General features: G+C 33.1%; 1 protein-coding gene across 1 annotated transcript; it reads left to right on the top strand.

Annotated features, from left to right (window-relative positions):
* The first annotated feature begins 810 nt into the window (after window positions 1-810).
* On the top strand, window positions 811-24,833 carry LOC126892052 (cathepsin D-like). The gene is made up of 8 exons (XM_050661484.1): window positions 811-971; window positions 3,080-3,197; window positions 6,163-6,295; window positions 8,550-8,668; window positions 8,744-8,943; window positions 14,220-14,448; window positions 20,862-20,999; window positions 24,627-24,833. The coding sequence occupies exons 1-8, from the start codon at window positions 910-912 to the stop codon at window positions 24,771-24,773; spliced, it is 1,146 nt and encodes a 381-aa protein (XP_050517441.1). The 5' UTR covers window positions 811-909; the 3' UTR covers window positions 24,774-24,833.
* The last annotated feature ends 475 nt before the right edge of the window (window positions 24,834-25,308 follow it).

The raw sequence follows: 25,308 nt of genomic DNA, 5'->3' as shown, positions 1-25,308 counted from the left end.
CAATTGATATTCAAAATCAGATAGCCAAGCTTGATAATCCATACAGGATTTTCAAGAATGATTCAAAATGAAGATTTGGAGTCGGTTGTGCTTTATATATTTCGAACCACCAAGAAACCTTCATGTTCAAGTTATATAAACGATGCTTCATTTACTCTACAGAAATGTTTGGAATTTATCAAGCTCTAGAATGGGCTGTCAACAAAAAAATTCTCATCACCAAGTTGTAATTATGTCGTACATTTACATAAAACATTAACATTTATATAAAATTTTTAGAAATATGCTAAAATTTTAGAAAATCAACTAAAACTGCTGGAATTGGAAGAACATGCTTCTGTAACTTTCGTCTGGGTAAAGTTACACTTTAGTATTTAGGATTATTTTGATTATTCATGTACATGTTATGCCCAATTTTTTTTTCATTATTATTGCTACGCCTCTTTGTCCTGATTTGTTAGCCCCTGACATGAAAAATTTGTAGTGAGTGACCTCCCAATGTCCTTGGCATTCCTAGTGTGTCTCAGATATTCTGCTGATATTTCTATGTTTCTCCTTCCAGTTCGTTTTCTTATATACAGTATACCTGGCTCTAGCAACCTCTTAACATACCAAGTACAAGAACTTAGCAAGACAGCAAATTTTCTCTATAAATACATAGGTACTCAGATTAAAGAGATATGTATACCTTAAGCATGGAATATTAAAAACTATCCATTCAAGTGTTGTTACATCAAATAATGAATTTTATTGATTGCATGATAGTGTAAAATTGGTGAAAAAATACTTCAATCTCATGATCAAGTACTTGAATGATTAATTTTTTGTACATTAGGACATTTTGATAAACAGGTGATCTAGAATTGTATATAAGCACCAAAAACTATCTAGTGAAATTAATTCATCAAAATGTACGCTAAGATTTTGGTTGTATTAGTGATAGCTGCTGTAGTTAGCAGTGAAATTATCAGGTAAAGTTGACACCATCTATCTATCGCCCGTCGGCAAATTCAAACAAAAATATAACTCCAGACCATCTTTTACCACCTTTAGTCCAGACAAATTAATATATGTATTTAATATATTTTTTACCATCAAAAATGAGATATTTTAATCAAATATTGTATCAAATGTAATTTGCAGAATAATTTTGAATTACGTTCCGCTAATGAACTCGCTTTTTTGTCCTTCAAAGTAGAAAAAAGTTTCAATTATATTGCTTAATAGTGTAATTGTCTAACAATTTTAACTGTACTAATCCCCAAGTATAAATTTTTAAGTGCTAAACTGATTGATTTACGATGAGTAACCGGGTTGTAAAAATACCGCAATGTGCCTAGATAAAGGGACACCGGTTTACTCGAATTTCATAACATACAAATATTATCTCTTTGAATTTGCCGACGGGCGAAATATCGATGGACCCGACTTTAATTTAATTAATAGTTTTCATTACTCTTATACTTTCATCATTCAATCTTTCCTTGTCCACTGCTGGACATAGTTCTCCCTTATAATTTTCCATCTATTTCGATCTTGTGCCTCTTGAATCCAATTCCTATAACAACGTTTTAGATCATCAGTCCAACATGTTGGTGGACGATCTCTGCTTCGGTAGGCATCATCTCTTGGTCTCCATTTCAGTATCTGCTTTGTCCACCTGTTATCTGTCATTCGAGCTACGTGACCTGACCAGGACGTTTTGGGGGAACAAAACCCCCATAAACTTTTTATGGGGTGCACAAATTTCACTATAATTTTTTTTTAATTTTCCTACCACAAGAATACCACATGTCCATTTTCAATAAAAAATCTTGAATAGTTTTCAATATATTGGAAAAAATCGATTTTCATTTTGTAACTTCAAAGAGCTGTAATTTTTTTATGTGGACATTTGTACTAAGGTAAGTTAGGTTCAATCGAACTATTTTTGGTCCTAGAACATGTGGTATAATTTATGACCTGTATTTTTGTTACACCCTGTATATTAGATGGATTCACACGAACACTGAGAATAATAAAATCTACTGCAAAAGGACTAGAGAAAGTGATATTTGAATACCTAGGGGTTATGATAATAGATGGAAAAATGGATGTTGAGATAGCAAATAGAACAAAGAAAACGAACAAAATATAGTATACGTTAAATACAATTACAAAAAGAAAAAACTAGATAAAAAAAATACAAAATTACATGATTACATTTACATGTGTATAAAGCTATAGCCAAAGCAGTAATACTAGACGCAAATGAAGTATAGATAAGGCAATCTAAATACGACAGTAAGGTAAATGCAAACAGAGATGAAATATTTTAGAAAAATAGCAAAAATAAAAAAATTCAATAGAGTTAAAAATGAGAAAATGAGAACGGACTTAAATCAGGAACCCATAATAAATTATATGAAGATAACCAGCTAAGCTAGTACGGACCTATTTTCTCAATGAAAGATAATATACTAATCAAAGCGATATACAAAGCAAGGAGAACCAGCAGCAGAAAGAAAGGAAGACCAAAAGGAATAAGGACAACGTTCCAAAAAATACTCAAAATAAAAGAAAAGAAAGATTTGACAAGTGACCAGAAGGAGTGATAGAGATGGATAAAAATTTAAGAAAAGTTCACTGATTCCTCTCAGGGTGCCATCAGCTGAAAGGGAGAAGTATTTGTGCATGGTCTTATATAACTGTATTAATTTATTTAATTTGGATATTGAATAATACGCAAAGGCAGTAACAGTTTCTTCTTTCTTTCTTATTTCTTCTTAGCCTTCTATTCCATTTTTTAACAAAAACTTCTCCCAACTCCTTCCATAGATCTCTGTCGTGAGCAACATACTTTAAATAATCGTTTAACACTAAGGCTAAGGCCACAGGGGCGATAAGTACGGCGCCGTAAGAGCAGTAAACCTGACAAGGCATTGGTTGAGTAACTCCTATTCCATCTACAATAATTGGTGGATGAGTTAGTTAACCAATGGGTTTACTGCTCTTACGGAGCTGTAAATTATCACCCGTGTGGCCTTTCGCTAACATTTTCGTATCATATTTTATTTATAATGCTAGTGCATTTTTGTAGAATTCCTTTGAAAAAACAGCAAAATAATGGAGAAAGAAGATTGGGTAATGTTGCAAGAAGACCACTATTCAGTAAATTTAGAGGTCAAGGTGTAGTGCCTTTAGTCAATGAATACGATGTAAGTTTTTCATTCATATGTTTTTTTTGCGTTTAACTAAGCGTCAACAGTCAAAATACATTTACTCTGTGTGGAGTATGAAGGGAACCAGTCTCGTTGGAACTTTACCGCGCTGAGCAGATGTGACGTGAATTGTAAATTGTAGAATTCCCTCATCTTCCTTAGTCTCAGCATCCGTATGGCTTGCAAATTGTAGAAGCCTCGGAGGTGTAACCAGAGAAGGTTCCCATTGTTTTCATTCTGGTGGGATATGTTATGTGCCATTAGAGTGAAAACTTAGTCTTTTGCTAGCAGTTGCCGCTAGGGCATCTATGCCATTTCGTTCGTTGCAATTCGGGACTGCACGCTGGGGTTTGTTTTGGTTGGATCAGGGAGAGCAGCATATGTGCCTCCTGATGAGAGACTAATAAGTTTCGAAACCGGTAGAGGTGCTTGCAGCACTCTCTGATTGGACTGGAATATGGTTCGGCTGTATTTTCGTTTTGCAACGAAATTGAAAATGGTTATTCATTTTTTAGTCAAAATATTATTAAAAGATTACAACATAACTGATAACTATTATAAACTTAAATTCATTATATCCACAAAATATCAACAATGACTCATCACCATCATCATTGGTATCACAGCTCGATATGAGCAAAAGCCTTCTTCAGTACAATTCACCATTCACCCTGTCTCAGGCAACTCTTCTTCATGTTTTAACTGCAATAGCTTTTAAATCGTCTTCTAAGTTGTAGTTTTCTTATATAAATTATTATAGTTACATTATAATGAGAAATACATTATAATGAGAATATATAATGAGAAAAGCACTCGACAAATGGAATGGCGGTATTTCTATCGCAGGAAAGAAGATCTCAAATCTCAGATATGCAGATGATACAACATTAATAACTGCGTCCGAAGAAGAAATGTCCAGCCTGCTGCAGCTAGTGGAAGTCGAAAGCAATAGATGTGGTCTCAAGATCAATAAACAAAAAACAAAAATTATGATAGTAGATTATTCAAATTCACTTCAGACAACAGGAGCCTTAGACCAGTTTGAAGTGGTTAACGAGTTCAATTATCTAGGATCCTACATCAGTAATACAGGATCTTGTGAAAAGAAATACGTAGGAGAATAGGCATGGCCAAAAACGCTATGAGTCGATTATCGAAAATCTGGAAAGATCGCTCCTTGTCGAAGAACACCAAAATAAGCTTAGTACGTGCCTTAATTTTTCCCATATTTATTTACGGATCCGAAACATGGACAATGAAATTGGACGACAGAAAAAGGATTGACGCCTTTGAAATGTGGTGCTGGAGAAGAATGCTTCGGATCTCATGGACGGAACACAGAACAAATCACTCAATCCTCCAAGAGCTTAATATTCAGACTCGACTTTCCTCTATTGGCCTCTCCATCGTCTTAAAATTTTTCGGCCATATTGCAAGAAGAAGTGATGATAATCTTGAGAGACTTATAATTTCGGGAAACGTTGAAGGGCGCAGAAGTAGCGGTCGCTCACCTACTCGATGGACGGATCAAGTACAGAAAGCCAGTGGAAAAACATTCTCTGAATCCATGAGGGAAGCTCAGGATAGAAGCCGATGGGAAGTGATAGTTACTCGTATTATAGGGAATCACGACACTCAGCAATGAGGAAACGACTGAGGAGGAGGAGGAGTTACATTATAGCTTTCTTTCAATATTATCATCTTCCACTTCAAGACCTCTCTTATCCTCTCTCTTTCTTTCAAGTACTACTGGCTGAAATATCGTTGTTCTCCTAATATATGCCCTAGTTATGCAGTCTTCTTACTACTGTTTACCTACATAATAGAAAAATTACCTTACTGAAAGCCCGCTCTTCTTAATACTTCCTCATCTTTGTCTCTCTCCTTATAGGATATTCTTTAACGTACATGCTTCCATTCCGTACAAGAGAACAGGCCAAACGTAACACTTCGTTGTTCTGAAGCTATTTTCTTGTGGCATTTTTGCAGTTAACTAGTTTTGATGGGAAATAAGCCACAATTTTACTAAAAAAATTATTTTATTAACGTTTCGACGCCCAAATTGGGTATCGTTGTCAAAATACAAAAAATATTAATCAATTAAACAGAAATGTTGTTGCTTAGTAAAAAAATTCTTCTAATAATTTATTTAATCTGACTCATATATGAGTTGCTTTCCTGGGACGACTTTATTGAAAGATAGTTCATTCGATTACATGAAATCAATCCCAACTCAAGAATATCCGTCACAAAAAATCATAACATGTGATCTGTCTTTAAAAAGACAACCACAAGCAATGGCGACAGTAAAATTCTCGCGGTAGAGATTCCATAGTAAATCACGAAGGAAAACCAGGAAAAAATGTCGTGATACTATCCCGACATCGTAAGTATTAGGTCTTACTTTAGTTTACTCTCAAAACTAATACCAAATTCTGACCTTAATATGTACATATGTTATTTTAAATTTTAAATAATATTAATAATACATAGATATAAAAACAATACTAAAATATAAAATATGTACTAACTCGATATGTTATTGACTTACCAATCCTGGTATTTCTTTCTATTGACTTTTTATTTTATTTATTTATTGACTTATTTCCCATCAAAACTAGTTAATTGTAACACTTCTTTGAGCAAAGTAACTTTGTAAAGTAAATATAATATCATCAGTGGATTTAAAATCAATTTTCATATAAAAAAAGTAACTCTAAAAATACCAGCATAAACAAACTTTTATCTAAAAAGAAAAAAGCGAAGAGGTTTAGATGCTCAAGATATGTTATCGTTATTCACATGAAAAAAATTTGTTTTTATTTGATATCTTCTTTTATCTTATTATAATGTTTTGATAAGTTAATAGTTTTTTTTTTGTTTTCTGGCCTTGGTTTAGAACTAGTTAATAGTTTATTTATAATTTAAATATCTTTGATCGAATATTTTATTTTTGATCTAGCTTGATTATTATGGAGAAATAGGAGTTGGAACTCCCCCAAAAAAGTTCAACGTAATTTTTGACACTGGTTCCACTGATCTTTGGGTTCCTTCTTCCAAGTGCAAAGTCCATTCAGGTCAACAGAATGGATGCCGTAAGTATATTATAGTATATAGTATATTATAGTATTGTCAGATCTAATAAGTAAATCGTAAAGAAATTACAACTGAAATGGTAAAATCTTGACATTGATCCATAAAAATTTCTGTTATAATCTGATTTTATTCTGAAATCTCTTTTTTCTTTCTCTTCTTCTTCTTCATCTTCCTCTTCTTCTTCTTTCTTTTATATGGGCACCTAAGGAGTGTCTTCTTCCCATATTAACCTTCACCATTGTTTAAATTATCACACCAACTCATACCTTGATCTTTCAACTCTTCTTCTACCATTTGGTGATGATGTGTCTTGTGCTATTCTTACTGTCCTACCTTCTGCTATTATGCTAATTTGTTAGTTCTTAATTCCTGTTTTTATTTTGTTGTCCCATACCTTTCTTTTGTTCTCGCTTCTCTCTATCTAGTAGGCTTTTCCCTGATATTCGTGAAGTATTCTCATTTCTGCTTAGAACAAGAATAATGGCTGTTTTATACATCCTTGCTTTTGTATCTTATCGCTTAATACTTGTTATTCCAGATTATATGTATCTGTTATTCTTAGGTCCATTTGTTTTTATTTCGTAGTGCATATTCTTCTTCTTCTTCTTCTTCTTCTTCTTTTTGTATAGACATGACTCTGTCTGTTTTTCAATGTGCCTCTAGTAAGTTGTCGTTCCATCGTTTTCGTGGTCTTTCCACTGATCGTCTTCCTATTGGGAAACCGTCTCTCGCTGTCCTGACTACCCTATTTGTTGTCATTCGGCTTATGTGGTCATTCCATTCTATTCTTCTGTTTCTTACCCAGTTATTAATGTTATCCACCTTGCATCTCCGTCGTATATCTGTACTTCTAGCTCTGTCCCATAGAGTCTTACCATCGATTTTTCGAAGGGTTTTCATCTCCGCTGTTTCGAGCAATCTGTTTGTCCTCTCTGTGTCGGGTCGTGTTTCTGCCGCGTATGTCATTATTGGTCTGAGGACTGTTTTGTAAATTCTGCCTTTCATTTCTTTTCCGATATTTTTATTTCTCCATATTGTGTCATTCAGGCAACCTGCGGCTCTGTTTGCTCTATTCACTTGATCTTCCACTTCTGTTTCGAGCCTTCCATAGCTAGATAGTGTAATGCCTAGGTATTTAAATTCCATCACTTGTTCTATTATCTGACCTTCCAGCTCTAATTTACATATTATTGGATCTGCTGTTATAACCATGCATTTTATCTTTTTTGAGGAAATTAACATGTTAAATTTTCTGGCGATTATGTTGAATTGGTGCAGCATACGTTGTAAATCATCTTCACTTTAAGAGATTAGTATTGCATCGTCCGCATATCAGATTATTTTAAGTTGTTTTTCTCCCATTTGTTATCTTTTTTAGTTCTTACTTGTTTTATTATTTCGTCCATGATCAGGTTGAACAATAAAAGACTCAAGGAATCCCCTGTCTTATCCCATTGCCGGCTTCAATTGGGTCAGTTAGTTCATCTTCCACTTTTACTTTTATTGTGTTGTTCTGGTAGATGTTTTCTATCGTTTTAATTACTCCCAGAGGTACCTCTCTCGAGTATAACAAGTGGATAACGTCCTTTAATGTGACCTTGTCAAATGCTTTCTTAAGGTCAGGAACAAAAGAGAATACCACAAGAATGGAGATCAAGCGTCCTAATACCTCTCTTCAAAAAAGGAGACAAATCAGACCCGAAGAATTACAGAGGGATTAACTTATTAAACACAGCATTAAAATTAACAACAAAAGTGAAAACAAACAAATTGAATGAAATTATAGCATTATCAGAAGAACAACAAGGTTTTAGGTCGGGAAGGTCATGCACTGACGCTATATTTATAATGAGGCAAGTTCAAGAGGAATCGTTGAAATACAACAAATCGTCATTTATGTTCGTAGTGCATATTCTAAAGCTAAAATAAACAGAGTTATGGACAAGGCATCCACTTGTTTCAGACCTTTTTTAGCATAAATTCATCTGTCTTCTCTCTTTGCGTCTTTCTACTAATTCTTGTAGCTCTTACTGACATACTTGTTAATTTTCTCAGATCTTCCTTCTGTGGATCCACATTCATATTGTGCTACTCTTTTCTTCGTACAATCTTCTTGCTTTTATCTTCTTGTCTTCTTATTATTATTGATGTAAATATTTTAGACGTTGTACCACCATATCTCCCTAGTATATGTTCTTCTTAGTTACATATTCTTTACTAAAAAACACAGATAAAAACACGTTTTAATTTTAGAAAACCACAAACAATACGATTCTAGCAAGTCTTCAACATACCAGAAAAATGGCAAACCCTTCCACATCCAATACGGATCTGGAGAATTAAGTGGTTTCCTATCTGAAGACAGTGTAGAGGTGAGTTCAAAACCTTCTATAAAATGAGATATAATTAGCAAAATAATTCAATATTTTAAAATGATATTGTTTTAGGTTGGTGGTCTTCCTGTAAAGAACCAAATCTTTGCTGAAGCAACTGAAGAAACCTCCCAGTCCTTCGTTACGAGTACATTCGATGGTATTCTAGGATTAGCTTACCCGGCTCTATCAGAAGCAAAAGTTGCCCCAGTTTTCCAAAATTTGATTGAACAAGGAGCTGTTGACAAACCAGTCTTCTCCTTTTACCTGAGTCAGTAAGTATATACTGTTGTGATCTTTTTTTTGAAATCTAATGATGTTCTCAGATGTAATTTATCTTAATTAATTAATCAATAATTATCTCATTAATCAAACAGATCAAATATCAATATAGTGTCAATCTCAGGGCTAAATTATAATATCAATTATTTACTTTCGTGGCTTCAAAATATTTCTCAGTGGATTCCTAATCGGGATAGATAAAAGAGAGTAAAATAATACACATATACGGATTTCAATTATAGATTATAAAAATCGTTTATTTTATCTAAATGGCAATAACTGCTTAATATTTCTTATATCTTATCTTTCTATCTTTATTTAATACAACAGTTACAAAAATGGGAATCATTTCTTTTTGTCTCGAAATTTATTTTGTTTATAATGAACTATTATGATTTATCAGTAACAAATTGATTTAGGGTTTGATGAAAATTTTTTAATAGTGATTGTGTAGCTCAATTTTTAATGTGTTATTTAATACACAAATCATACATTCATGTCATAACAAAATAGACTGACCTTTACTGATGATTTGACAATGTCTTCACACAAAACACGTTTCCTATTGGCTTGGGTTGCGATCCAAAGACTCGTCCAAGTCTTCCAGTAATGCCTCTGGTCCTTTGAAAACTAAGCCTCGTACAGCCCTCGTTCCTGCCTTTCCTGATGCCGTGTTCTACCTTTTTCAAACACTTCAACAAAAACCAGGATACTCTAGACTCAAGGAGTTATATACTATCTCGACTCGGTCTATCACTCGCTCCACGATATCTTACTTTTTATTCTTTTAAAGACAAAACTAACCAACCCGACGTTTCACTTTTTTGTACACTCTTCTCGAAAACTCTGGACTTCGCCTCTCGATCGCTCAAAACATACTGTCTCTCATTGCTCATTCATTCTCCTACTTCCAAAATACCCTTTCCAGCATTCAAAAATCAACCAATCCCAAGCAACTTTCAATTATCCGTATTTACCAACACAAAATTTCCTTTTTCTAAATATCTTAATGGATTTCAAGAAAAAATAATATTCCCATTTCAATTTTACTTTCCACATTAACCCTCTTTACAAATTTAATAACCTATTATCTTATTTGCTAGAATATGAATTATCGGTGGTTATTCACACCTTTCCACGAACACTTTATTTTTAAACATCACTCTAATTGTTTACTTGAGTCGTATTGTTCCTGGGGTTCGTAAACACTTCTCCGAAACACTTTCTTAAAAACTACCTATACATAATTTGTTTTATACAGGGTGTTCCAAATTTACATGCCCGCGGTCGAGAAAAACGAAAACCTTTATTTTTATTTGAATTTTAAATATAACTATAGACTTTTATTTCTTATATCAAATAGGAATATAACAATACTGATACACTTTACAAGAATCATTAGAAGCATTACAATAAAAATATATTTCTACACCCACATATTTCTACAGGAAGCTTTCAACTGGAGAAGAAAATAGACAGGGATGGGAATAGAAAGTATATAATATAACAAACCTTTTCTTCGCAGACGACTTAGTGATTATGGCAAACGATGAGAAATACAATGATTATTTAATACTGATGAGACTCACCATTAACATTAACAAAACGGAATATCTTCCGAATGAACAAAGCAAGAAGAAAGAGACTCAAACCTCTCGATTAGAGAAATAAAAAAAGTGAAGAATTTGAATACATAGGGACGTTGATAGCGAAGGAAGGAACATCGAAACGAGACATTCAGCAGAAAATACAAGGGTACCGAAATGTGGTACCAACACAAAACTCATTACTTTGGCCTCCTAAAATTAGTTTTTTTTATTAACGCCATTGAGTACAACAATCTGCCCGTTGGGCATTAAGCATTTGTTATGGTAAAAAAATACAGACATGTAGAGAGTTATTCCAGTGAGTAACCTCTTTACAATTCTAAAATTAAAATTTTACCAGTCTAAATAAACATTCAGTTGGTCAAGTCGGACGGCAGTTGCCGTTTTAGTCTACGCACTTCAAAGACGTCCCGCACATTTAGTTGTCTGGCAGACGCATTAGGATGCACTAGCACTCGTTCACAGTATTTAGCACTAAAACGTTGTATGGCTTATTTCACGGATTCTAGGGGGATGTCGTGTTGAATCACCTCGTTGAATACATAGTATGGCGCATTGACTATGACACGCAGCACCTTGTTTTGAAATCTCTGTAAGATGTTTGTATTGGAGAAGCTAGCAGTGCCCCATAGCTGAATCCCATAAGTCCATATGGGCTTGAGGATGGACTTGTAGAGTAAAATTTTGTTATCCAGAGATAGTTTGGAATTGCGTCCAATGAGCCAATACATATTTCTCAATTTAAGTCCAAGCTGTTTTCGTTTATTAAAAATATGTTTTTTCCAAGTTAGACGGCGGTCCAAGTGCATGCCAAGATATTTAGCGTCCTCGGATTGAGGAATTAGACAATTATCAATATATACAGGGGGCATGTTTCTTTCATCCATTGCTGAATTCTATTTAGGTTTGATTGAAGATTCCTTGATGCTGTTGATGGATCTGTGTGGGATGCCAGGATAGCAGTGTCATCTGCATACGTTGCAACTGAGTTGTACTAGATGTTGGAATGTCCGCTGTGTATATAAGATATAGAATTGGGCCGAGATCGTTGTCTTGTGGGATGCCTGAGTGAATAGAATAAATCTTAGTGTGCTCGGTACCGTGCTTCACAAGGAAGTGTCTATTTTCTATGTAGGATTTTAAGAGCTGGAAGTGAGGATAGGGTAGGAGCTTCTTTAATTTTATTTGTAGTCCTATGTGCCATACCTTGTCAAAAGCCTGAGATATGTCAAGGAAAGCAGCAGAACAGTATCTTTTGGCGTTAAAATCCTTGTTTATTTGGTTGACTAGCCTATGCACTTGTTCTATGGTTCCGTGTTTGTCTCGGAAACCGAACTGATGTTCTGGATAAAATTAGTTAAGGAACAAAAATGACAATCTACAAGTCGGTTGTATAACTAACCTATACTATCTAAGAAAAGAGTGTCAGATATCCAGACTTAATCATATCCCAAATGGAGAAATAAGAAGAATGGGAAGTGGGAAGGTTTTACAATACCATAGATACTATTGAAAAACCGTAGAGAGAATTTGTAGCGGAACTATGGTGGGATGTCGGCCATTACGAAGACCTAGGAAGAACCGATGCTAAAGATATATTGAGGGTGAATAACTGGAGGAAGGGTATAAAAAAGGTACAGGAATACTTGGAGGCAGAACCTGGAGGAGGTTTCAGCCAGATATAAGCTGTAGCACCATAGGAGAAGGAGAGATACAATTGAATGCAAACCGCTTTTATGGTACGGAGATGTAATGCGAATTAAAGATGAACGATGACCATAACAGGTCTTATACTATGTTCCATGGAATATATGAAGGAGAGAAAGACCGGCATTAGAATGGAAAAAGAGAATCAGAAGAAAAAATGAGAGATAGAGGATAGAGCTACAAATTAGAAGGAATTGACAGACCGAAAATTATGGAGATCGAAATGCGAGATGCAGAAGATGCTGTAGGACTCATTTCCGTGCCTTATATGAAACATCAAAATTTCGATAATATTCATCCAAATTTTTTGGATTTACACCATATCACCTTGTTTTATACATATCAGTGGCGTGCGGTGGCTTTTTCGAAAGGGGAAGCGATTCTTAAGGGTCGAGGGTCGAGCAACTTTCCACCTGATAACACTCTGGTACGCAGGGGCTCTCTATCAGCAAAGTACTTAATTATGTGAGACGTCCTGCGTACAAGGACTCACACACTAAATCCGTGACGCGTGATGCGTGAGGCACTCTATTCCCTCTATTTCTAGTGACTAGTGACCTATCATTGATCTGTATTGCTAGCTCGGGCCTTGAGTCCTCGCGCCGGGCTTGGTTTTCTAAAGAAGAATCCTATTTAAAAAAAAAAATATACTTCGAGGCATTTTCCACAACACACAACTTTCACTAAAATGACACTTATTTATACTCGAGGTCTATTCTCCTATCAACTTCTGATAATTGTTGAATGCAGTATTTTTCAATGGATAATAGGTCTAACTTTCAAAGTCTGTCTTCGCTTGTTGAATTTCTTTTAAACTCTTAATTTGAAACTTTTAATGCATCATAATACTGCAAAACTTCGTTCAACTGATGCACTTGTGGCTGGGCTAGTTAGTAGTACTAATTTACACAACTTGACCACTTCACACAGCGACTTGTTTAAACCAGTAGTTATAAAGAAATCCCAGATTTCTGGGTATTTCTTTATCATTCATGTCAGTTGTTTCATAAATAATACTTAACTGAGAATGCAAAGCTGGGATATCAAAAAATTTTCATTATTTAATCGTAATGACATAAATTCCTCTGTGGGAAATTTTGATGAATTATAATTAGAAATATTAAGATTATATATAATTCTACAAATTTTAAATCGTTAAAATTTTGAAAGCTAGAATTCATTTGTTGTAGAATATTATCAAAAGGTCTCTTTATTTCCTCTGTTTTCTCTGTCTCTCTGTCTCCGAAATTATCAATCTTCATTATTTTTCTTTCATGTTCAAACCCCATATGTTCAGTTTTATCCCAAATATTTTTAAACTGCTCTCGTTTTTTTAATTATCGTATTAATAAAGTCATCAATTTGTCTTATACAAAATGCAATACCATTTGATTTCTGTAAAATGTCAAATAAAAGATCACTAAAAGGAAATATCTCTGCAAAAAATTTAAATTGAAATATTCTTTAAGCGAATGTATGTAATACCTAAGCACCCCTTAGCAGCAGTAACAGTCGGAGCATCTCACTTTCGGGAAGGCGATACGACGAGCGCTTCCATGGCATACCAAAATTCGCGCGCGACTAGTGGGTGCGGTCATTGAACCCTGACCAATTTTAAAAGGGACAACTGCATGACAAGCGGCGATTTTGAGATGCGCTTCTGCCAGAAGTGGACCAAATAGTTGAATTGTGTGCATATTGAGTTCGTTCGTACGCGATTAATTTTTAATATTTTTCAATGCCTATTGGCTAGGTAATATGCAGATTATTTGGATTATGGAAAAAATATTTATTATTAAATATTAATTAATAATATATTTTCTTATATCGACAAATAAATAGGGAAGCGGCGCTTCCCCCGCTTCCATGGACCGCACGCTTTTGACATATAGCTTCTTTCTTACGTTACATACCAATCAAAAATATTTAAACTAACATTATTTTCTAAATTTCAGAACTGCCAATGGCGATAAAGGAGAACTCTTACTTGGTGGATCAGACTCGAAGTACTATAAAGGAGACTTCACCTATACACCAGTAACAAGAAAACTGTATTGGCAAGTCACTGCACAAGGCGTTTCTGTAGGCAATCACAAGTTATGTCAAAATGGATGTGAAGCGGTTATCGATACTGGTACTTCTTTGATTTATGGACCATCTGAGGACGTTGAAGTTATTAACAGGGTATCTATTATTAACCAAATATGTAATCTTTTAATTTTTGTTTCCAGTTATCCAGATTTTTCTCTTCTTCACGTTCGTGTTCAACGTTAACGTTGGTTTTCACCATTACGAAGGCTTCTCGATCTTCTGCAACGTGGAATAACTGCCCTGCATTTGATATCCGAGTCTATTCACGAATGCTTTTTAACCAAGGATCTTGTTTTCTTCCTACACTTTTACGGTTCTCTGTTTGGCTTTTAAGGGCCAATTCTAGTATTCCATATTCATTTCTCTCACTATATGTCTCAGATAAGAATTTTTCTGGTGTTTAACCGCCCTTAGCAGTTCGCTACCTTTATTGTATATGGATCTAAATCCCCAATTATTTTCAGCTTCAATAAATATCTAAAACAATAAAAGAAATAATGTTATTGCTTGCAAAATTCATCAATATTGATAAATATCAGAGAAAAATGAACATTGATAAAAATTGTTTGCCCTACCTTTCTCCAAACATCTGGTGTCTCCAATAATAATTTCCTTAAATAATCACTTTGCAGTGTGGTAAAGTTTATAAAGTTCACAAAATACAGCAAACGAAATCCAAATGAATCCAAAATATGACGATAAACAGTGAAATGATGAAATGAAATGATATTACAAACATAACCTCTGTAACCTGTAAGCCAGTCATGTCAAAGATACGGCCCGCGGGCCGCATCCGGCCCCCGGGCCATACCAATACGGCCCGCGATCGCAATGTGTCACAGAAAGAAGAATCATGTTTTTTAGAGCTTTTAGACTTCACTCGATTGCTCTACGGAAGTTTTAAAATGCGTACACTACACTACATTTATAAGTCATTTCAAAGGCAGCGCGTGCCTAGACAAGCGAGAGAGATAGACAGTAACACCATCTCTTAGCGGAAACACCCTATTATTTTTGTTGAGAACAATAGAATCTTCCATGCGCTTCGAGTCTAGACTAGAACCTTCCTTATCGATATAAAAGAAGTGTGTCGACGTGTCACGTGAGTCAGTTGCGAAGTAGTGGTTGAGAAGGTATTGTACATTTGTTTGTGTCGTGCGTGTGCGATATCCATAATTGTGTCGAGTTCCATATTTGTTACGATTTCGGCATAATGTCACAAAAACGTAAAGTTGATAGTGAACGTAGAGTTTTTCAGTCTAAATGGGAAAATGCATATTTTTTCATAGAATGGAAAGGTAAACCACTGTGTTTGATTTGCAATCAAACAGTTGCTGTTTGTAAGGAGTTTAACTTGAAGAGACACTATGATACGAATCATAAATCAAAATTCGATTGTTACACTGAAAAAATAAGAATGGACAGATTGTCATCTTTAAAATCTAAACTTCAAGGTCAACAATCGATGTTTACTAAAGCTAATACTGAGAGCGAAGATGCCCTGAAATCAAGTTTTATTATTGCATTAGAAATCGCGAAGAGATCAAAACCTTTCACTGATGGTGATTTTATTAAAGACTGTATGTTGAAAGTTGCCGATGTTTCATTTCCATTTCAAAAGTCAATAATTCAAAATATTTCGCTGTCAAGAAACACTGTTGCTTCAAGAATAAATGATTTATCTCAAAATTTGGTTCTTCAACTGAAGGAGAAAATTAAGGAATTTACAAACTTTTCACTGGCTGTTGATGAGAGCACTGATACTGTTGATACAGCTCAACTTGTTGTTTTTATACGAGGTATTAACAGTAACTTTGAAATAACTGAAGAACTATTAAAGTGCGTTCCATTGACAGGTACTACCACAGCAAATGATATTTATTCTGCATTGGAGCATTTGATGGCAGAATATGGACTCGATTGGAATATACTTAGCAGCACAACTACAGATGGCGCTCCTGCCATGGTTGGCCAACATTCGGGCGTTGTAACTAAATTAAAACAGAAAACATCAGGAAATTTTGTGGGATTTCACTTTATAATTCACCAGGAATCATTGGCATCCAAACATTTAAAAATGGACCATGTCATGCAACCTATAATTAAAATAGTAAATTTTATAAGGAGCAGAGGACTAAATCACCGACAGTTCAGGCAGTTTTTACAAGATTTGGACGAAAAGTTTTCTGATGTCCCTTATTTCACCGAAGTTCGTTGGCTCAGTCGAGGAGTAGTTTTAGAAAGATTTTTTGCATTACGTGACCCTATTCAAGCTTTCATGTTAGAAAAAGGCAACCCAATTGATTATGACAATGACTGGTGGGTTGATTGTGCCTTTTTGGTAGATATGAATAAACACTTGACTGATCTGAATGTAAAGTTACAGGGTAAAAATCTGATTGTCACTCAAATGTACTCATGTATTCAAGCCTTTGAAACAAAGTTGAGGCTGTGGGAAAATCAGGTAAAAAATCAAACTTTGGATCATTTCCCTCATTTAAAATCATTTGGCACAGTGGATCAAAAAAAATTGGATCAATATTCTCAACTTCTGCAAAATCTTATCACGGAATTCAACAATCGTTTTGAAGATTTCCACAAAATGAATGAAATGGAATTCCCAATTTTCAACAATCCATTCAATTTTGAAGCTTCACAGGCACCAGTTCATTTGCAAATGGAGTTGATAGATCTTCAATCGGACAGTATTTTGAAAGAAAAATTTAAAGAGGTTAACGCACTTACATTTTATACACAATATTTCAAGAGTTTGGATAACTACCCGGAATTAAAAAAGCATGCAGCACGCATTCTGTGCATGTTTGGTAGCACCTATTTATGTGAGCAGATGTTTTCCGTCATGAAAATAAATAAGAACAAACATCGCACAAGACTTACAAATGAACATCTCCAATCAATTCTTAAAATAAATACAACGAATATGATACCTGACATCAATGAGCTTGTCAAAAACAAGAGAAGTCAAAATAATCCTCGAGCTCAAAATAATTACCCTCTTTTATAACTTTGATATGATTTTTAACAACCGTATATTATAAGTATACTATTAAATAAAATGTTATAATAATTCAGTACATTTTTTTTTATTTGAATCTGGCCCGCCGACACATTCTGAATTTAATATATGGCCCTCTGCAAAATTGAGTTTGACACCCCTGCTGTAAGCCATGCCAACCAGAACCAGAAGTCACGTGGTTTGGATTGCCTAAATACATATACACGCGCAGCAAATTTGAAAATGAATGCAAATTGAATAGTAAATGGTCTCTCTTAAAATATAGGACATTGGTAGTATGTTCATAGAATATCTTGTGGTAACATTCCACCAATAACTTAATCAGATATTCACCGAATGTTCCTTGAATGTCCAGTACATTCAAACATTAATAGAACTTTCATAGTACATTCCTGGAATGTTTTGTGTTGTTAGGGTTGTTGTCCCTGTTTAGTAATTACTTCTTCATTAGTATTTCTTGCTGTCCAAGGTAACTTCAGCATCCGTCTATAAACATATAAACCCACATTTCCAATGTTCCATTCTGTTCATGCTTGATACTTTTAGTATCCATAATTCTGCACCATACAAAGTACCGACCAAATATATCACTTAATCATTTTTTGTCTTAGTTCTAAATTGAGATGATTATTATTGAGATGATTTAGTCATTGCTATTATGTGTTTTATTTATATATCTGGATCTAGTTGGTCGGTTGGTAATAATATATATAATATGTAATAAGTAATATTCCTACTCGGATTATTCAGATTACCAAATCTGGGCCCTGATTCTAAATCAAATTTCGACCAAAAACAAGTCGCTTTCAATATGGCGACTGTCGAAATTATTTGACACGGAGATGAATGAATGGCCAAAAGCGAGGTTAGGTTTAGTTTAGATGTGTTTTGTTTATTTCTTGCAAGGAAAACTAAATCAAAAGGTATTATAATATAGCTGGGTTTAATTGAAATTTGCTTGTTTTGAGGAATTAGATAGAATAGTATTAAATTAGAAATATAATAATTGAGAATGTCCACAACATGAATCATCAACTCAATGAAAGATGTGAGGTAATAATCTGGGACAATTAGTAAAAAACAAGGAAAATTAATTACCAGCTATTTTATTGCTGGACATGCTGAAATCAAATCTTAAGATTTCCTATATTAGTAATATAGCTGTGCAAAGTCCACAGAAAGTGTGCTATTTTGTTTATAAACAAATTAGCACTCCGAAATCTTTTTTTTTTATTATTGCTCTATAACTCCGAAAATTTTAACTTTAAACCAAAACACTCACATAAAAATTGACAGTAAATTAATTCTGCACATTGATAATTTATTCCAATTTCCTTCGACGGAAATTTTCTTCGGAAAATTCGGGTTTTCCAAACAAAATCTTTAATTTTCAACTAAAATTTGAGGGAAGTAATTATTTATCAATAATTAAATAATTTGGTGACAGTGACATAAATCTTTTTTGTTATGAGTGTCTTGAAGATATGAAAATTTGTATGTACAAAGAGGACCGGAATTAAAAGGTATCTAATGGTTCAAAGATTAAAATCCTGTTGTTTATAACTCTGTCGCAAATGCCGGTCAAATTTGACCGGTTATACCTGGAATCACTCCTCGCAATTCAATTTGTTTTTCTTCGAAAAGGACACAGAAGCCGTGCTCTTTTCAACAGCGTTAACTTAATTTAATTTAATCTAATATTTTCTGAGGGGTTCTATTTGTTTATAAGCCAAAAAATTGTTTCTTTATAACATTCCTGAGACCGCTCAAATGGTCCAATTTCAATCCTGTAAGGTACGTTGAATAGGTATAGTGCTTTTTTATATGAAAATCATAGTTATTCTGGTGTATCATAATCTTTCTGGTTATTATTTCGACCGAAATTTTTTAATTAACATTTTAATTATTGCTAAACTATTGGTTAGATTGTCGCCGGTCTCCTGATATACAGAGAGGGGCTAAATTATGGAATAAATTCATTTTCTCTAAAATGGACGATTTTAGAGAAAAATCCCGAAACAGGTCGATTTTTATTTTTAAATTAAATTTCTTGGCATATATTTCAAACTAGTGACGTCATCCATCCGAGCGTGATGACGTAATTATTTTTTTAAATAGGAATATGGGTTCGTGTTGTAGCTCATTTACAAAGGCGTTCAATGCTCTATTCAGTATTATAAACATTAATATCATTATTTATGCAGGGAGGCCAAAAAAAATTTTGAATTAAATTAATTGACGCAAGAAGAAGAATGCATGTAATTTATTTAACTCAAAATACATTCTATTGCTGTCAGAAAATAGAAAAAAATGTTTATTTTGCAAATAAACATTGCTTTTAGCTTAAATTAAAAGTTCAAACTGCCAATAGGTAGAAGGGAGGCTGTTTGTGATTTAATTTAAGCGAAAAGAAATGTTTATTTGTGAAATAAACCTTTTTTTCTATTTTCTGACAGCAGTACAATGTATTTTGAGTTAAATAAATTACATACATTCTTCTTTTTACGCCAATTAATTTAATTCAAAATTTTTTTTGGCAACCCTGTATAAATACCTAATGATATTAATGTTTATATTACTGAATAGAGAATTAAACGCCCTTTCAAATGACCTACCACACGACCCCTATTCCCATTAACAAAATTATCGATTACGTCATCACGCTCAGATGGATGACGTCACTAGTATGAAATATATGCCAAAAAATTGTAATTTAAAAATAAAAATCGACCTCTTTCGGGATTTTGCTCCAAAATCGTCCGTTTTAAAGAAATGAATTTATTCCATAATTTAGCCCCTCTGTATAATCTACTATAATAAATCTTTCATGTCTTCAATTATTTAATTATTGATAAATAATTAGGTACTTCCCTAAAATTTTAATTGAAAATGGCAGATTTTTTGGGAAAACTCGGATTTTCTGAGTAAAATTTTTGTTGAAGGAAATCGGAAAAAAAATAACTTTGTGCAGAACTAAATTACGGTGAATTTTTATTTGAGTGTTTTTGGCTCAAAGGAAAAATTATAGGAGTTACAGACCACTAATTGAAAAAAAAAAAGAAGATTTAGGAGTGCTAATTTGTTTATAAATAAAATAACACACTTTCTGCGGACTTGTCATACCCCATATTACTAATATATGCAATCTTAAGATTCGATTTTAGCAATAAAATAGCTGGTAAATAATTTTTCCCAAAAATGGTATTTTTTCGATAATTTTCCCAGACTATCAACAAAATCCAAGAAACCGAAGCGCCAACCCAAATTCTGAGCAGTCTCAACATAATAAGGTTAATATCCCCAAGAATCGCTATACTCTCCGGCTGTCATGGCGGTGTCGAAATGAAATTGCGACTGTCGAAATGAATTAGAATCAGGCCCCTGGATGATCATCCAATCTTATCATCTTTTTTATCTAGATTATCAAATCTTACTATTTTATTTTAAACAAATATGTTATTATTTTTAGGCAATTGGTGCAAAATATGACTATAATGAAGGTGTTTATACTGTAAATTGTAATGCCGATTTGAGTGGTCTCCCTGATGTAGTTTTTACCTTCGGCGGAAAGAAATTTGCTGTACCTGCCAAAGCTTACATCGTGAAAGTAAGTAATTCTCATAAATTCATTTTCTTTTATTATATTATAATAAAGATCATCGAAAGTTCAGGTAAAAGATCCCTCCTTTATTTTTAAAATTTATGAAACTTTTATGACGATACCTAAAAAACAAATATATCCCGATAATATCCCGTTGTCAAGTCAGTATCAGTGGTGTCATGGCAAAATTAGCAGTGTGGGAACGCAGTGCCGGAACGCACTGCTAATTTTTGTTTACAAAACCTAAATTCTCTATTATTTTTTTCTTTTCTTAACCAGTGCGGGAACAGCGTTCCCACGCGTTCCCACACCATGACACCACTGGTCAGTATATTACGTCAGATGCCCTTCGTTGTTACGAAAAAATACATTCAGTGACATTAATGACAATTAATGTTTTAAAAATTATAAAAGTGATGACTTTCAACCGTCAAATATTTATAACAACTGTGTGATTAACTGTAGTAATTTTTACTTACATAAATAAATTACAATAAAATTTTGATTTTGAACAGTTTTGTTCATGAAATACTCACAGCAAATTGCACTCGATATCTAAAATTATTATCGAATTGTTTCCCTCGTGCCACTTTGACATTTGACACTCCCCTTCGGGTTGTGAAATTAAAACTGTCAAAGTGGCACGATGGAAAAATTCGATAATTTTAGAGCTCTTGTGCAATTACTACTGATTATTTCATTCATAGGAGATTCTGACCAATAGAAAGCTACAGAAATAAAAATTAAACTGATTATTTGTTGATGATTTTAACTTCCAATCGTAGAGTAAGATATTTGATCACGTGTTTAATTCTGTCCAATCAGATTAAAATTATACTGAGAATTATCTACTGTAGAAAATTACCGATAGAATTTTTTTAAGTAGATTGTTTCTGCTTAATGGTTTTGACAACTGTCACATTTAAGAAAATATCCATAATATACGTATTAAAAAATAATCTTACGAATATCACACGACAGTAAGAATAAATAAGAAAATAATGATAAATAAATTACAATAAAATTTTGGTTTTGAACAGCTTCATTCATGAAATAATCTCAACAAATTGCACTCGATCTCTAAAATTAATATAGAATTTTTGCCCTCGTGACACTTTGACATAATTTCACTCTCCTTCGGGTCGTGAAATTAAAACTGTCAAAGTGTCATTCGGGAAAAATTCAATAATTTTAGAGCTCTTGTGCAATTACTACTGATCATTTTTGATAATTTCCCGTCGTCAAGTATATTACGTCACATGCCCTTCGTTACTACGAAAAAATACATTCAGTGACATTAATGACAATTATTGTTTTAAAAATTATAAAAGTGATGACTTTTAACCGTCAAATATTTATAACAACTGTGTGTTTAATTGTACTAATTTGTACTTACATAAATAAATTACAATAAAATTTTGGTTTTGAACAGGTTTATTCATGAAATAATCGCAACAAATTGCACTCGATCTCTAAAATTAATATATAATTTTAGAGCCCTTGTGCAATTACTACTGATAATTTAGAATAACAAAATGTCGTTAGAATATTTCTATAAGATGCATATAAAACCTTATATACAGAATGGTAGTTGAAATACGTGAATTAAAACTTGGATGGTTTTTGAATCGTTACAATTTTAATCCTTTTCAGACATCCTTCGTATTTATTTGATATTAGAAAGCATACATACAGTGCGTCCATAAAGTAACGCATAAATTCATTATTTCGTAAACCGGCGACTTTAAGGAAAAATCCCGAAACAGGTGGATTTTTATTTTTAAATTGCAATTTTTTGGCATATATATCATACTAGTGACGTCATCCATTTGGGCTGGATGACGTAATCGATTATTTTTTTAAATGAGAATAGGGGTCATGTGATAGCTTATTTGAAAGGGTATTTAATTCTCTATTCACCAATATAAACATTAACATAATTATTTATACAGGATGCTCAAAAACAATTTTTTAAATTAAATTAACTGAGACACAAAGAAGAATGTACGTAACTTATTTAATTTAAAATTCGTTTTACTGTTGTCAGAAAACAAGAAAAAACATGTTTATTTGACAAATACATATTGCTTTTCGCTTAAATTCAATGTTGCTGCCACCCACCTGCCTCTTGGAAATTTGAACATTACGTTTAAGAGGATCGGTACGTATTTTCGGCTGCAATGCTATTCAAATGGGGATTCATTTTTTTCAAATCCTGAGAAAACTAATAAGTATTTTTGAAAAATTTAAACGCAGAATGAAAGATTACGTTATTAGCGAGGGCCGAAAGTCCCTGAGAACTTCTATAATGTTTATTTTAATAAGTTACAGGGGTGAAAAAACTAAGAGAAAATTTAGTGTGATTTTTAATTTCAAATATCTCATTCAAAATAAACTTTTTATTTATTCTAAGGGACTTTCGGCCCTCGGTAATAATTTAGTCTTTCATTCTGCGTTTAAATTTTTCAAAAATATTTATTGGTTGTTTCAGGATTTGAAAAAAATGAACACAATGCCGTGGTAATATTTTCCAAATCTGTCTTTGTCTTACAACGCACTCAACCGAATATAATATTGTCAGCATATATTGTCAGTCAGACACTGACAATCAGTGACAATTTTAAATATTTGACATTGCATCGGGAATATTTTGAGAAATTGATTAAATATTATTGATATATAGTGTATTTGATAAATAATTGATTTAAGACGTGAACTTAATAAAAAGTTATTTATTGTGTATTATTTGTGGAAGATCCAAGCAGAGAATACATCAGATATATCCTGTGATCCAAGTATTTTGTTGTTAGAGATGTTCAAAATTGTAAGCGTTCCAAAATAACAACATATTATTAAAAAATCACTTTAACACTTTTCCTCTTTTCTCGATTGATTATTAGTTTTTGTTGTACAAATAAATTATTACAATCACTGAAAATATAGTTAGTGAAAAAATTATCACATTTATTAACTGAATTAATAATTTGCAATTATAAAAATAACAGTTATCCAAGAACATTCAAAAGCCATCTCTTTAAATTAATTATGACATTTTCAAGTAGAATGACATTCTAGTAATGTTTACATATCCACACCAGTGTGAATTTTACTACACGTAATTTGCCGTGTAAAGACAGAAAAAGTAGGGATACACGTAAAATATTTGCGAATTATGTACCCATAGCCTTAAGCGAAAATCAGTGTTTATTTTTTAAATAAAACATTTTTATGTTTTCTAACAGCAGTAAAATGTATTTAGAATTAAACAAATTATGTACATACATTCATCTTTTTGTGCCAATTAATTTAATAAAAAAAATTTTTTTTGGACACCCAGTATAAATAATTATGTTAATGTTTATATTAGTGAATAGATAATTAAATTCCCTTTTAAATGAGCTATTACATCACCCCTATCCTCATTTAAAAAAATCATCGATTACGTCATCACCCCCAGATGGATGACGTCACTAATATGATATATATGCAAAAAAAATCGTAATTTAAAAATAAAAATCGACCTGTTTTGGGATTTTTCCTTAAAGTCGCCGGTTTAGGAAATAATGAATTTATGCGTTACTTTATGGACGCACTGTATAATTAATTAACTAATGTGCTGTTTTATTCTTACAGGATGCAAATATTTGCGTATCAAGTTTCTTGCCTCAAGAATTCTTCCTCTCTGGATTTGAATGGTTGGTTGGAGATTCATTCCTGAAAACCGTTTATACTGAATTCGATTTTGGTAACAACCGTATTGGATTCGCCGAACTTGCTTAAATATATGTCAATATGTAAATAATTAATACATAATTAAATAATAATAAATATTAAAATAAATACAGTGTTTTTATATTCTACGTTATTATTACCTTCTTCCACTTTAAATTCCATCTGCACTACTGCATTCAAATCATACCCTTAAGTTCTTAAGCTAGGATATTCTTCATTTTCCCAAATTTGGCTTTCCTCGAATTTGGCAGGCCCACTTTAGCGGTTAAATTGCCCATTATAATATTTATATCATATATTTTAGTTAGCTTTAACGACACTGCCAATTTGTTTATAGAAGGCCTCTATTAAGTTGAAACTAAAGTGGACTATCAATCCGTAACCAAATTCAGTCAGGGGTCCCACAAGGTAGTATACTAGGTCCGCTACTTTATGTACTGTACACATCCGATTTACCAACCTCTCACAAATCTCAATTGGAACTTTCGCTGATGACACAGCAATATTTGCAACTGAAGAGGATCCAACAGCTGCAGTATTAAAACTTTAAGAACACCTAGACCAAATCGGACAATGGGTAGAT

This window comes from Diabrotica virgifera, chromosome 9 (genome assembly GCF_917563875.1).
Source record: "Diabrotica virgifera virgifera chromosome 9, PGI_DIABVI_V3a".
Classification (NCBI taxonomy): domain Eukaryota; kingdom Metazoa; phylum Arthropoda; class Insecta; order Coleoptera; family Chrysomelidae; genus Diabrotica; species Diabrotica virgifera.
Note: the sequence above shows the minus strand (reverse complement) of the source record. Positions and strands in the feature narration are given on the sequence as shown.

What these genes read in the sequence shown, in the direction of transcription:
- LOC126892052 (XM_050661484.1), top strand. Translation starts at nt 910, where the DNA reads ATGTACGCTAAGATTTTGGTTGTATTAGTGATAGCTGCTGTAGTTAGC. An exon ending in TATCTGAAGACAGTGTAGAG is followed by an intron (nt 8,669 to 8,743) that starts GTGAGTTCAAAA and finishes ATATTGTTTTAG; the next exon opens with GTTGGTGGTCTTCCTGTAAA. An exon ending in CCAAAGCTTACATCGTGAAA is followed by an intron (nt 21,000 to 24,626) that starts GTAAGTAATTCT and finishes TTATTCTTACAG; the next exon opens with GATGCAAATATTTGCGTATC.